Source organism: Pelecanus crispus, chromosome 5, assembly GCF_030463565.1.
Source record: "Pelecanus crispus isolate bPelCri1 chromosome 5, bPelCri1.pri, whole genome shotgun sequence".
Classification (NCBI taxonomy): domain Eukaryota; kingdom Metazoa; phylum Chordata; class Aves; order Pelecaniformes; family Pelecanidae; genus Pelecanus; species Pelecanus crispus.
The window spans coordinates 81,292,760-81,305,512 of NC_134647.1; the positions used below are offsets into that span (position 1 = coordinate 81,292,760).

General features: G+C 38.3%; 1 protein-coding gene across 1 annotated transcript in view; it reads right to left on the reverse strand.

Annotated features, from left to right (window-relative positions):
- Positions 1-12,753, reverse strand: part of DPYD (dihydropyrimidine dehydrogenase) — a 351,478-nt gene that overhangs the window by 243,229 nt on the left and 95,496 nt on the right. Inside the window, exons 7-9 of the mRNA XM_075710934.1 lie at positions 8,858-9,054; positions 4,665-4,746; positions 1,310-1,397 (exon numbers count right to left, since the gene is read on the reverse strand). Coding sequence (XP_075567049.1) covers positions 1,310-1,397; positions 4,665-4,746; positions 8,858-9,054 — 367 coding nt within the window. The remainder of the gene's footprint in view (positions 1-1,309; positions 1,398-4,664; positions 4,747-8,857; positions 9,055-12,753) is intronic.

Genomic DNA, 12,753 nt, shown 5'->3' on the forward strand with positions numbered 1-12,753 from the left:
ATGGCACAATGTTGTCTATATACATTTCTAACCAAAAATATTTTATATTAGGGTAACTTTATTAAGGTCAGAAAATAAACCCGCATACACAAAACAAACATTCCAATCCTGTGTGTAAAGTGCTCAGCGGTCATTTTTGCTAACCTTTAACTGAACTGTTATTTTAAATTTATGAGTCAGAAATGCAGGGGAATCATGCTGATGTTCCAAAAATGCTGATCATCTTTTCCTAAATGCTGGACTCTCAGAAAACAAATGCTTATTTATGAATTAATCCCTCATTGGTGAGATTTCACAAAGCCATTTGAAAGACGTAGATTAAAACAATAAAGAAAAGTTGGACCATCGCCTCGTATACAATTACATCAAAATATGACGCATCAGAAATTCCTATACATGGAGGGTCTCTAACAATGTGAGGATTCAGGATTATATAAATCACAACGCTCTGCACTATAATCACATGACAGAATAGACCTGCAAAGCTTATTATACTGCATACCCAGATGGTAAACAACAGTTGTCGCTGTACTAAGAATTACATCTCTGTAATCAATAATAGGAAGGAGGAACAGTTGGACAACTTGTTTCCTATTATGTTCACTTAGGCAACGTCTAGATCAATAAAGAGCATTAAGCCTCATACCAACTGTAGACGATGCCAGCTCAACATGCCTATCGTATGGTAGCGATGGGTCCAGCTGTACTTCAAAATACTTGTAAATGGATAACAATTCTAAGCTAACATTAAAAAGAAGCAGTGATTCAAATAGCAGGCAGGTGCAGGGCTTCTTTAGCATATGAGAGAAGACAGACCTACAATGCCAGTTTTAGTCTAAGTCAAAGTCAGCTTCTTTTGTTAACCCATCCCATAATAACATTTCACTACAGCCTATCTGAAGGATGCTACGTGTTTTATACGGAGGAAAGAAAAAAAGCAATCAAGCACAGTATCGCTGGCTTACATATAGACTCAGTAATTATGTGGGTATAGTAAGCTGTTCGCAAAAATTGAAAATGGAACTTGTGTATCGCTCTAGGCCAATATGGCAATTAGTTACGAGTAATTTTTTTAGTTCATCCATTTTTAACTATTTAAACAAACAAGAAATCAAACCATTCAGCTACATTCTTGTCTTACTTAAAAATCTATCATATAAATGCGAAAATCCTGGGTTTTAAACTTTCCTTATATTCCGTACTTTCATAATGCATCACATTGAAGCCGTCTCACATCACAAGTCCCAGTTTACTCTTAGACGGTCATTCAATTTCCAGGTGACAAACCAGGCCAATGAGCTCTTCTTACCTATTCCAATAAAGACCGCTTCGTAGCCATCTTCTTTCAAGGTACGGAGTGTCATTCCATCCACGGCGAGGCCTTTCCTAAAAATTATCTGAAAGAATGAAAGATTACTTGCTTTTAATGTGATAACATGAAAATAATTTCTACCATGTCCTGCATACAGACACCTCACAGGACCTTCTAGTGAACAAAGCAGATTTTTTTTTTTTTTTTTTTTCCCCCCAAGCCAGGCTTAAAAGCCCAGGTTGGCTCTGATTTAAACAAGTGGCCTGAACTAGATATGGGTAACGTGTACCTTCATGTCATCCTCACATGGGGGCCGCCACAGGCTTGGTTTCTGCTGTAAGCTAAAAGAGTTAAAGCAAGCTAAACAAACAAAACAAAGCCTGTCTCTGGAACACAACACTGAAGTAAAGCTGAAAACGGCACTTTTCTACCGCGAGTAAATCACTGTATTCAGCGCTGTCTGTAAAAGGTTGTTTTCCCATGTGAAAATCAGAATTTAAGAAACATGATGGGGAAGCAAGAACCTCCTTTAGGGAATATGCGCTAAACGGAACAATCACCCAGCACACCAACCAAAAAACAAGCGGTTTAGGTTATTGCAGAAACATTAGTGAAAGTATGAGCCTCTTACAGAGAAATAAAGAACATAAAAGACACGGCACTATTCTGCATTAACAGGGGATCTGAACAGAAAACCAAGCAATGTTTTCCCGCACAGTATCAGGCGCTTGGTTGGCCTCCAACTGCGCAGGATGCAATGCCAGTCCTGAAGGAAGGGTGGTATTGCTTCGTGCTGCACCCTCAAAGCTCGCAGCCTGAATTTTGCACTGAGACCACTAGCTAGAACACCTGTATGCCAAAAACCCTCAGTGAAGCCAACGGTATTTCTGTGGATTCACAAAAGCTGCCTGCAAAAGACTGGGCGACAGTAAGTCTGGAGAACGTTCCGTGCAAATTACAGCATGCCCTACTTGCTCGTAATGAAGCAGACTGTTCTGTGTGGCCAACTAACCAAGGTTTTCAAAATATGAACGAGATCAGTTTTGATTTAAACTTGTTTAATTCTAATTTAGAGAAGCAACAATGCCCAGAGTGCAGTGACTGGTGTTCACATATCGAACGAAGTCACAGTAATGAAAATGCACCTATAATCTACACGTGTTTCAGTTCAACTACTACTCACTTCCAGAAGCAAAAGCTGAAAAATATTTGAGTAATGTTCCACCAGCCACCGCACAGGTTGAGCAACTACAGCTGCTATAGGAGTGTAGCATAGAGTGTTATAACTCCTATAGAGTGTTTGCTGCATGTTCAGCAAGCCAACTACAGCAGTCTCCCGTGTAGAGGCCACGCAACGGAAGATACACACACCCTTTGCTCATCTCTCCTAACCCCAAGGCTCTTGAGCGCGTAAAGCGTGTGTGATTCCTCTTCTGATATTCTGTACTTCTTGACATGGGAACAAACATACGTGTGCTTCTATCTCCATACTTCAGACTCCCTGAACTTGAATGTTTTCCCCCGTTTTTTGACATATCACTTGTGTATTCACTTTACAAAATGCCACGTTCCACTGTGTAAGCACTATAATTTGTGATCTTAACAGTTTCATTTTCATGTCATTGTCTATCTTGTTTGTTATTGAATCTGCCTATATTCCATTTAATATACTTCTCCTACTGGTGAAAAAAAAGGCAGATGTAAAATACAGTGTACAATACTTAAAACGCTGACTTTTTTCTTGTCTTTGGAGATTTAGTATAAATTTTATCAGAGGTACAAAAGCCATGTACAGTTGTAATCCTTTTAAGAATACAGGCCACATCCTCACTGGCATCAAAACGTGTTCCCTAAATTGTCATTACATTTTTTTATCCTATTGTGTACAGATGTTATGAAAACCTAATGAAGGAATTTAAACGGCAATACTATTTTATGTGGGGATTCATAATACTCCTAGGGCCTAGCTCTGTAATCCTTATTCAGCTGACTAATTCTTACTAATTTCAGTAGAATTACTTGAATAAACAGCAGTACTGAGCATTCACACAATACAGCACCTTCCACCACAGATTCGAAATGCTTTAAGTAAACACCAAGAAGTATTTCCAGCTTATAGAGGTATAAAGCTAAGGTACTTAGTTAACCAGGTTGCCAAAGGGTCAATTGCAAACCAATGGCAGAGCTTGGAAGCAAATTTACATTGAGATTCTCTGCCGCGCTTCAAAACCGCAGAGGACTTGCGGGTCAAGATGACGTGGTGGCTCTATCAGTCCATTCCGGACACGCTGTCATAGCCTCAGGGAACTGAGTTTTGCAGAGGGTTCCCAGGAGCCTACGCCCAGCAATTTTGTCTAAAATTGTCTCAGTGCCCTGTTTTTAGCCCCATCCCTAACTGAACCTCCATTCTGTCCGTCTTTTCAAGGGTTGCAAAGGGATCTTTAGAGTGGAAAAATAGACCTATGTAGCATTTAAAGCCTTATCTTACATCTTACCAGCATTTTTATAAAATCTGGGCAGGATGAGGTTCTCACTTGGGTCTTGTGACAACAGTCCACTGCTTTTATGGTATGAACCAACACGAAAGATTCCAAGAAGAATTTCCTGCTTCACTGAACACTTTAGTTTCATGTTAAAAATACATTATCCCTCCTGGTACTCAAAAACTTGATCCAGTGATGCATTCTACATTTGTAACTTCTATTAAAATGTGCAGCGGTTGTAAATACTATCTAAATCTTCAGCTCAAGCCCTAAATTAACAATAAAGCAATGTTCCCATTATCTATAAACAACACACATTTGTTTAACAGAATAATGCATAACTATCGCCTTCCAAGAAGTTGAATGACTGTTATTGTTTATAATAGATGATCATGTTAACACTTTGTTTAATTGGATGCATTTTATTATAAAATTAACTTGGATGCAAGACTGTATTATAAGCCATTAAGAAAAAACTCAGGGAGAGGGAACGAAAGGAGAAGTATCAAATATGAATGTTTTAAGTAGTGCCAAACTTGCAGGAAAAAAACTCGATGAAAAAAAAAAATCAAATCATTCCAATAGCTACATTGAACCCCTAAAGCAATTTAGGAATTTGTTTCTTACAGACAATTAATCACATGCAGGCATGCCAGATGAGAACTATTGATTGCCCTTTTCCAAACTAGTGGCATTCAGACAGGAGACAGACAAATGCCCTGAGCAAGAGGAAGCATCTTCCTGCCTCTGTCTAGCATAGCTTTTAATTGTTCTTTACCAATGTGCATGACATTTTGCTGTTAATCTTTGGCAGAGTTCTTGTTCTTTTTTCTTTAAGCTATACATAGGCAGGATATATTTTTCATTACCTTCACTCCAAGATCCTTCATAAGCTCAGCTTCAAAATTCACCACATCATATGGCAATCGGAACTGGGGGATTTCAGACGTACTGAAATAAATAAAAATGCCTGTGAAATACTTCCAGCTATTAGGAAGAAAGGATTTTTTTTAGTTGTTAAAAATTCAATACTTACAACACACCATAGTTAATTTTGACATATGTGAATGCAAATGTGCTTACACTTGACCATTGGCTTTTTTAAATTGTTGCAGTGACAAAACAGCATTATTCACTCAATGCTAAAAATATAGGCTAGGAAGGCAGTACCTTGAGGCCAATCCTGCCCACACTTGTAGATAACCATTTAACATTATGTCAAGCTTGGTCCAAAAGAGCTTCAGGTCCATTCCTTTTGTTCACCAGAATATGTACCACTAAACAAACTTAAGACATCCATTTAAGAAAAGATCTCACGGCTGCTAAAAGCAAAGTGATCTTCTAGCAACCATTCATTAAGCTAGCCAGTAAGAAAGATTTTTTTTTTTTTTTAAAAAGTGTTGCATATGCTATTTTGAGCAACAGTATTTAAAAATGTACCCTCCTCCATCTCTACTTCATAAATTTTTTATGAACTTTCAGGATGGACAAAGTCAGTAATTTTTTACCAGCTCTTGGTCTCAAGTCTGCTTTCTGACTTAACATTTATTAGCTGGCATTTTGTCCTCCTGGGGAAGATTGGGAATGACATCTTCAAGTTCCCAGAATCACAGCTCTCCTGTATGGGAAAACTGCAGTACCAGCATACAATCTCAGTTTATATCTACTGGTACAGATCTTTATTTCCAATGAAACGACATCTACTTATGCCAGTCGAAAATCTCTCTCATACAACACATTACAGGTAAACACAGTGAAGCTCTATTTTAGATCATACAGTCTTTTAGGTTGGAAAAGACCTTTAAGATCATCCAGTCCAACCATTAACCTATACTTTTGTTCAATGAAGATTAAAAAAACCTGACTATGCAGAAAAGTGAAAGTCTCTCCCCAGATATTTCTAAGCTTCAGTCTAATCTGTTGTCAAATTAATGGATCTACAATTTCCGTAACAAAGCACTGGCACAAGAGATTCACCGTGGCTTTATTTTACACGTTGTTAGCGACCACACCATCTTTAGCATCTAACTTCGACAGGCCAGAAGGATTTTAAGTTGCATCAACTTTAATTATATTGATAAGAAACTGCTGTTCCTCCTTATCATTTCTATTACTGCCCTTTTTTCACCTTTCCTGACCAGTGTGCAATGAAAAGTGTTCGAAATACCAGATGTAATGAACGTGTCATGACAATACAACTTTCATAGGTCACGCTAAGTAAAAAGGTGTCTGAGGCAAAAACTAATGTATCAATATGATTCTGCAACAGAGATTCAATAAAGAGATCTAATAAAAACCGGAAAGTTCTATTTTCCAAGCCACCTATCTTTTTGTTGAAGGCCTGTCATTTCCATGACTCTTAGAAGAATCCAGAACAGCACTGGCTGTGTTATGTCACTGTCAGAATTTGTAAACCATTTTTGCTCTTATTAAACATTTACTTACAGTTTTGTGCTGTGGAGAGTACCCACATATATGCACATACAGATGTACATATATGTTCATATGCAAATACACACAGTTCTGTGGGGACACATGCGTGCACGTTTACCATGAAAATAAACATTTTATGGAAGTCAACTGGTACATCAATAATTCTGCTATAATTTCTGTCAGCACCAGAAGACAGTCTCTGACCGCAATGGAGAGACAGAGGGGGAGAAGGAAACAGGGCAGAGGTGCAGGAGGGAGGCAGTGAATGGGAACAGTGTCCCACAAATTCACCTCTTCCTCCCTCAAATCTGATCCAAGTTAGAGGTGCTTGGTGTTTCTCAGTGATCCCAAATTACTTTTGCTCAAGGGACACCCATTTAGCCTAGCGAGAGAAGTACTTTGGCATGTTGTAAACCAGCGGCATAGCTAGGAGCATGAGCAGCGAAGCGTCTCTAAGCACGAGCGTGATCTGCTCATGCCTACTCTACTACAAAGCATAAAGTTTACACAACTGGTGAAATGTAGGAAAACTTGCCCGTGAACGTGAAAAATTCAGGTGTGTCCAGACAACCACAGACTTATGCTAGGCTTAAATATCACACCACAGGAACTGCAATCACTAGGCAGCTTTCCTTTGTCTAAATATTAAAGTTAGCTATGATCCAACATGTACGTGAAGGAACATCCTAGTTAAAAACATTTTAAAAAAGGCAGCACAAACTAGAAAAGGGCACAAGCACTGCCCTTCCAAACAGCTGATTCCAAAATTAATTTGGTCTTGTTAGCCATTTGCAAAAGTTTATGAAGTCTTGAAAACACACCCATCAATAACCTAAACTTGTTAGAAGATGTACTGCAAAGACTTACAACTGCAATAATGGATGACTGCTGCCACAGGCCAGCCTCCCTTCTGTTCCAAGACGAAAATAAGGACAAAAGGAATTGATGCCCTTAAACCAGACGTGAAACTTTCTACAATGACTGGAAGTAAAATTTGACCTTGATTGCTATGTGTTCTTTCACAGAATCATAGAATCACTGAGGTCGGAAAAGACCTTTAAGACCATCGAGTCCAACTGTAAGACTCTTAAGACCCAAAAGAAAGGCAGAGAAATTAAAACGCACTGCTTGACCATTAAGGATACTAACAGAACAGGCAAGACTTAGGTGTAAGGCTTTTTGCAGCAGCACAGACTAAGCTTCATTTTAAATTCAAATTAAGACATGAAGAACAGATGTAACTTAAGATCACACTGCTTCAAATATGCAAGCGCCCAGTAAGCAACTGCAGGATTCTACTGCAAGCACTGCAAGCAACGGCAGAAGTACTGTATTACGTTGCTGAGTCCAACCGGAGTCTAACCCGCCACCAAGTGAAGCTTCATGGTTAGAAACACCTCATTATTTCTTACTACTCTACAGCAACAAAACTGGTTTTAAATCTGGTACTTATGAAAACATGTGCTACTCAACAGGTGAATAGGTATTTCATATACTAAATTCGCAACCCTCTATGGCAACCAGTTCAAGTAAAACAGCTCCACAGTTAAATGCCCATGTATTAACACCTTGATAACTAGGTAGAATACTTCTGAACCTCACTGCGAAAAATGCAAGTAGTCACTTGAACTTCTCCAGCACTGATTCTCTATCTTCCAGAGCACTGAATAAGTATTTGACATTATGACAATATGGATCAAATTCATTAATGGTGTCAACTCCATTGATTTCAGTGGTGCTGCAATGAGAAATGTGAGCACGTCACCCTTCTTTCTCTCTCTGTTTCTTTTCACTTTTTATTTTGTACACACTTTAGTGTGAGTACATCTTCAACACGTAAAATTTAATTTTGATTTTGAATGGGCTGGTATCCACTAGTCAGTTTCTGAAATATTTTTTCTTATACTTAGGGATTCCAACAAACTTAGAAGGTAGGATCTCAGCCATTGTTCCAGTGGTAAAAATCAATCTTCTAGTGTCGAGGACATGACACCATGCAAATACCAACCAAGTGTTTACCATACAGGAAAACAGCAAAGGTACCTTCCTTTCTGTATCTGCAATTTGTTGAAGGTTGAGAATGGCAGGGGTTTGTTTCACTCTTATGGCATGGTTTACTAAAGCTGTAAGCCCAGGCATACATGACAGATTTATTCACTGTCACCTTTATTTGCATAAGGTAGTTCATGAAAGCATTCCATATTTAAAATTCTCCATGAAATTAGTATCCGTCTAAAGCATTTAAACACCTACTGATTCTTTCACCATGTAGGGCTACAAGTACTTCACCTTGCTTTAAAAGTTCTGGATAAGAGAAAAGGGTTCCTGACATGAATTTCTGAAGTGTTAATTTGATAATAACAATTGCACCCTCAAATTTTAGCGGTCATATGAAGACAATATAGGAGATAGCCACCAGATTTTCAGTTAAAGTTTGCCTGTAACTGTACCTATTTTAACTTGAATGATGAATTATTTAAATAAAAAATAAGTTTTCCAGATCTGAAATCTTCTACTCTCTTCCTTTGATAAAGGTACAGCGATTGTGTTTAAACGATGTTTGCACAATATTTTTTGCTATGCTTTCTACGATCACTGAAAATAGTGCTTTGTTGTCATTGTTTTTTACCTTAAGCCACCAACGTACTCCTGCTTTTCAAATATGGTGATGTTCGAATAGCCCAATCGAGCCAAAAAGGAAGCACAACTTAAACTTGCAGGTCCTGCGCCAAGGAGAGCTATCTTCACGTGATAGGCTGCAGGCATATCTTCTAGAGGAGGTAAGGAAGGGTTTCTGATCTGAGGAATATTCATAGCTTTGAACACCTGAAAAGCAATACATTCAACAGGTTACACAGTTCACATTCCTTCCTTAAATTTTGTTATGAACAACATGATGGAAGCTTCCGCTAGTACTGTCACATATCGTTGATGTATTATTGCAGATCACTTCATACCATCATATGGATTCCCGACTGACATGTATGCATTCGTGAGGGATGTTGTAGTTGCAGGGCTTGGTCCTTCTGTGATTCTTTTTGTCTTAAAAATGTCTGAAGTCACATCTTTCACTACTGTAAATTTTACAGAGAAGATGGAACCAGACTACCAGTAACAGAATAGTAATACAAAGTCAGCCAGATGGCAGAGAATCTCTCTAACACCAAAAATTTCCTTCCAAACAATGTTCAAATTATACTTACTACTAGAAAGGTATTTTTGCAAATAAAACAAAGGATTGTAACATCAGTGAAGGCGCTTTGCTTCTTCAAGAGACATCTTGTGTGATCCTGGATAAATCACTTATGGCTTGACTTTTTAGAGGTGGTAGGTAACCAACCTTAGGTGGTTTTGAAATTTTTTTTAGGAACAGCTCCTAGTCTTCGTGCTATATTTTCAAAGGGAACCCATGCTTTAGATGCCTCCTCTTAGACAATTCTAATAGGACTTATTTCATGTTAGTTGATCATCCATTTCAGATGTTCTCCGCTTTTTCATCCGGTGTCCGAAAGTTGCAGGCATACCTGAAAGTTAACACTGTTCTCCCTATGCCTCAGTTCTGGTGACGATCTGCTCCATTCTTCTCCTCACTATTAAAAGTACTTTGGGACAGTCTCTGACCACTATTATGTATTTATACAGAACCCAGCACGATGGGCTCCTAACCTAGTTGCAGCATCACACAGTTTATTTTAGATTTGCATTAAATCAGTTCTTTGCTCAGGCATACGCATAAGAGGCTAAGGCAGAAATATTCTACGTTCGCTACACCAGACTTCACTGTCCTCTGCACTGACATACATTGTAGGGGAAGGAATGGAGTCTCTATTTTGTATAACCTACAGAAGGAAAGAATAGACTCACAGCTCTTGGAAGCTACTAAAGATTAGGAGCATGGAAGAGCATAGTTTTCGTTTTATTTCAGGCATAATGGGGAAAATATTTAACCCAAGGAGCATATCTTCATAGCAGAAGCACAACATTAGACCAAAAGGATACAAGAGTTCATTGCACTGGGATTCTCAGTCATATCACAAACATTTCAAGTCTGCAACTAAAAAACTATCAGAAGGCAGCATTTTTCCCCACCTATTTCGACACAGAACTGTGTTCCAGAAGTACTAACTAGTCCTCTAAAACACATACATTGTCATTTGCCTTAATAAATATCGTATTTAAGCTATTTAACAAGTTTACCAACAGTTTTTACTTTCCTTCGAACTCAAGAAGCAAAGGTTTTTCAAATTAGACTTTGGCAATTCCTCTCATGAATAGAATTTTTCATTTGTGTTTTGAATCAATGTTCATTTTCTTCATGCGTACTTGAGCACTCGTGCTAGGTAAACCAATGATTAGTTCCTTCCCCCTCTAAAATTTCTGTGTCAAATTCCCCCAGTCTTTGTAAATTGACATAGCATTTTAACAAACTGCAAGAAGCAAGAGACAGATAATTGTTTTCAAAAAAGAATCATTTAAACCTGACAATTCATACAATATGGGAAGGTTTAATGTGGTTATTAATGGATTTCACAGGCTGCAAAGCTTATATTGTGCTGTGAAACTAGACTGTGATAACCAAAATGCAATAGGATATTTTTAAAATGTCTGCTTTGTTACATTCACACAGAAATGGCTTGAATGATACCAAATTTCCATTAAAGTCTCATGCAGTTGTTTCAGAAGGCTACTCAGTAATACACATGCTATAACTTGCACATTTAATGTGCCCGTTGAACACTATGAATATGCATATGCTTAATAAATTTATCACTAAATTTACTTTATTGTTAACATAATTATTCTTATATTTATTATCAAATAGTCATACCCATCAACTAAATGTTATATAAAGCGCCACGCTACTGTAGTGCAGCGTTAAGCTTCAGAAACCAAGCACTCATGCAGGAAATCCTAGTAGTTCAGGCTGAATGGTCAACTTTAATTCTGCCTATTTGCAAACAGGGTGAAACCGTCTTTCTGCAGCACAGCCAGCTTCTGCGGCGGTATCTTGCCATCTGGAATTCAGCGGCAGTTTTGCATATTAAGGCTGGCAGGGTAACTGTGTGAAAATAGCAAACTGCTTCAATGCGTTTCAAAAGATTTTTACTCACCTCATGGCAAAGTTTCCCTACACTGTAATTCACCTAATTAAATATCACTGAATTCTCCTGTACAAAGCCTTTGGTGTGCAGAAATGACTACCTTGCAAGCAAGTGTTCAATGCCACATTATATGCAACTGCCCTCTCCGATTTTTCTCTGCTCAGACTGTGGTCAGGATGCAAGTAAAGTTTAATACTATTGCCTTTCTTGTCCACCTTCCCCTCAAAAAGATGATTTCATTTCTGTTTGGATGGAGTTTTTCTTTTGGTTTGTAGTGCTTTGTAACCAAGAGCCATTCAGGAAAGTGAGACCAAATAATGAATTTTAAAGCTGAATCTCTCAGTGGAAAGACTCAGCCATCATCCCCATGTCTGCCTTTCCTTCTGGCGCTCTCTCATAGGCAAACAAAAGAGGTTAGGTGGATTATTAATAGACATTAATAACACTGGGCATTGATTCTTTAACTTTTTATCAAATACTATGCAATCATCATTACTTCACCATCCAGGGCCTATTCAAACTAAACCCACACAGATTCCATCCACTTCTTGTGCTTCATGCCCACTGGGGTCCATAGAAATGATACAGAATCATAGAATCGTTTAGGTTGGAAAAGACCTGTAAGACCATCAAGTCCAACCAGTAATCTAACACTACCAAGTCCACCACTAAACCAATTAAGGGTGAAGTAATATTAATTTCATGTTTCCTGGCTTGGTGGCTGGATTATTTTTTAATGAAAGTAAAACTAGGAATCATTAAGGTTGAAAAGGATCTCTAAGCTCATAAGTCCAACCATCAACCCAACACCACCATGCCCACTAAACCATGTCCCAAAGCGCCACGTCTACACACTTACAAAATGTCCCAGTTTCCAAAAAAGATTATGGAGATTTTGTCCTCAAGTGACATACAACTTGACCAAATGGAAACAGCCAATCTATTCTGCTAAAGTTCCAACAACTGAAACAAATTCTCTCTTGATTCAGACATTTATAACATATTGCAGTTTCCCTGTTTGCATTACTTTAACGTGTAAAGGTGTGAGTGCACTTGCTCAATGTTCCCTCCAGTGTGAAATCTGGAGGTTTGTTCTCTTCTCCGTTGTAAATTAAACATCCTTTCACTGCAGTGGGGTTGGCTCTTGATCCGAAACATTCAGTATACTCACTCGACAAAGAGCATAATTCCAGGCACTGTATGCAAATACAAGTTTGTATTAAGGTTCCACAATATTTCCCACTTCAGCAAACTATAGTGGTTTCCATTGCTGAGCATCCGATTCAAGTTTAATTTTCCTGGAAAGTTTTAGCCAACTCACTTTAGCTGTTTTTCAGAATGCAGACAGGGAAAACTTTATTGTTCTCCTCATGTGATAAAATCCTGGTTCTTTTCTTCACTACGCGACTCCAGTATTAGCATG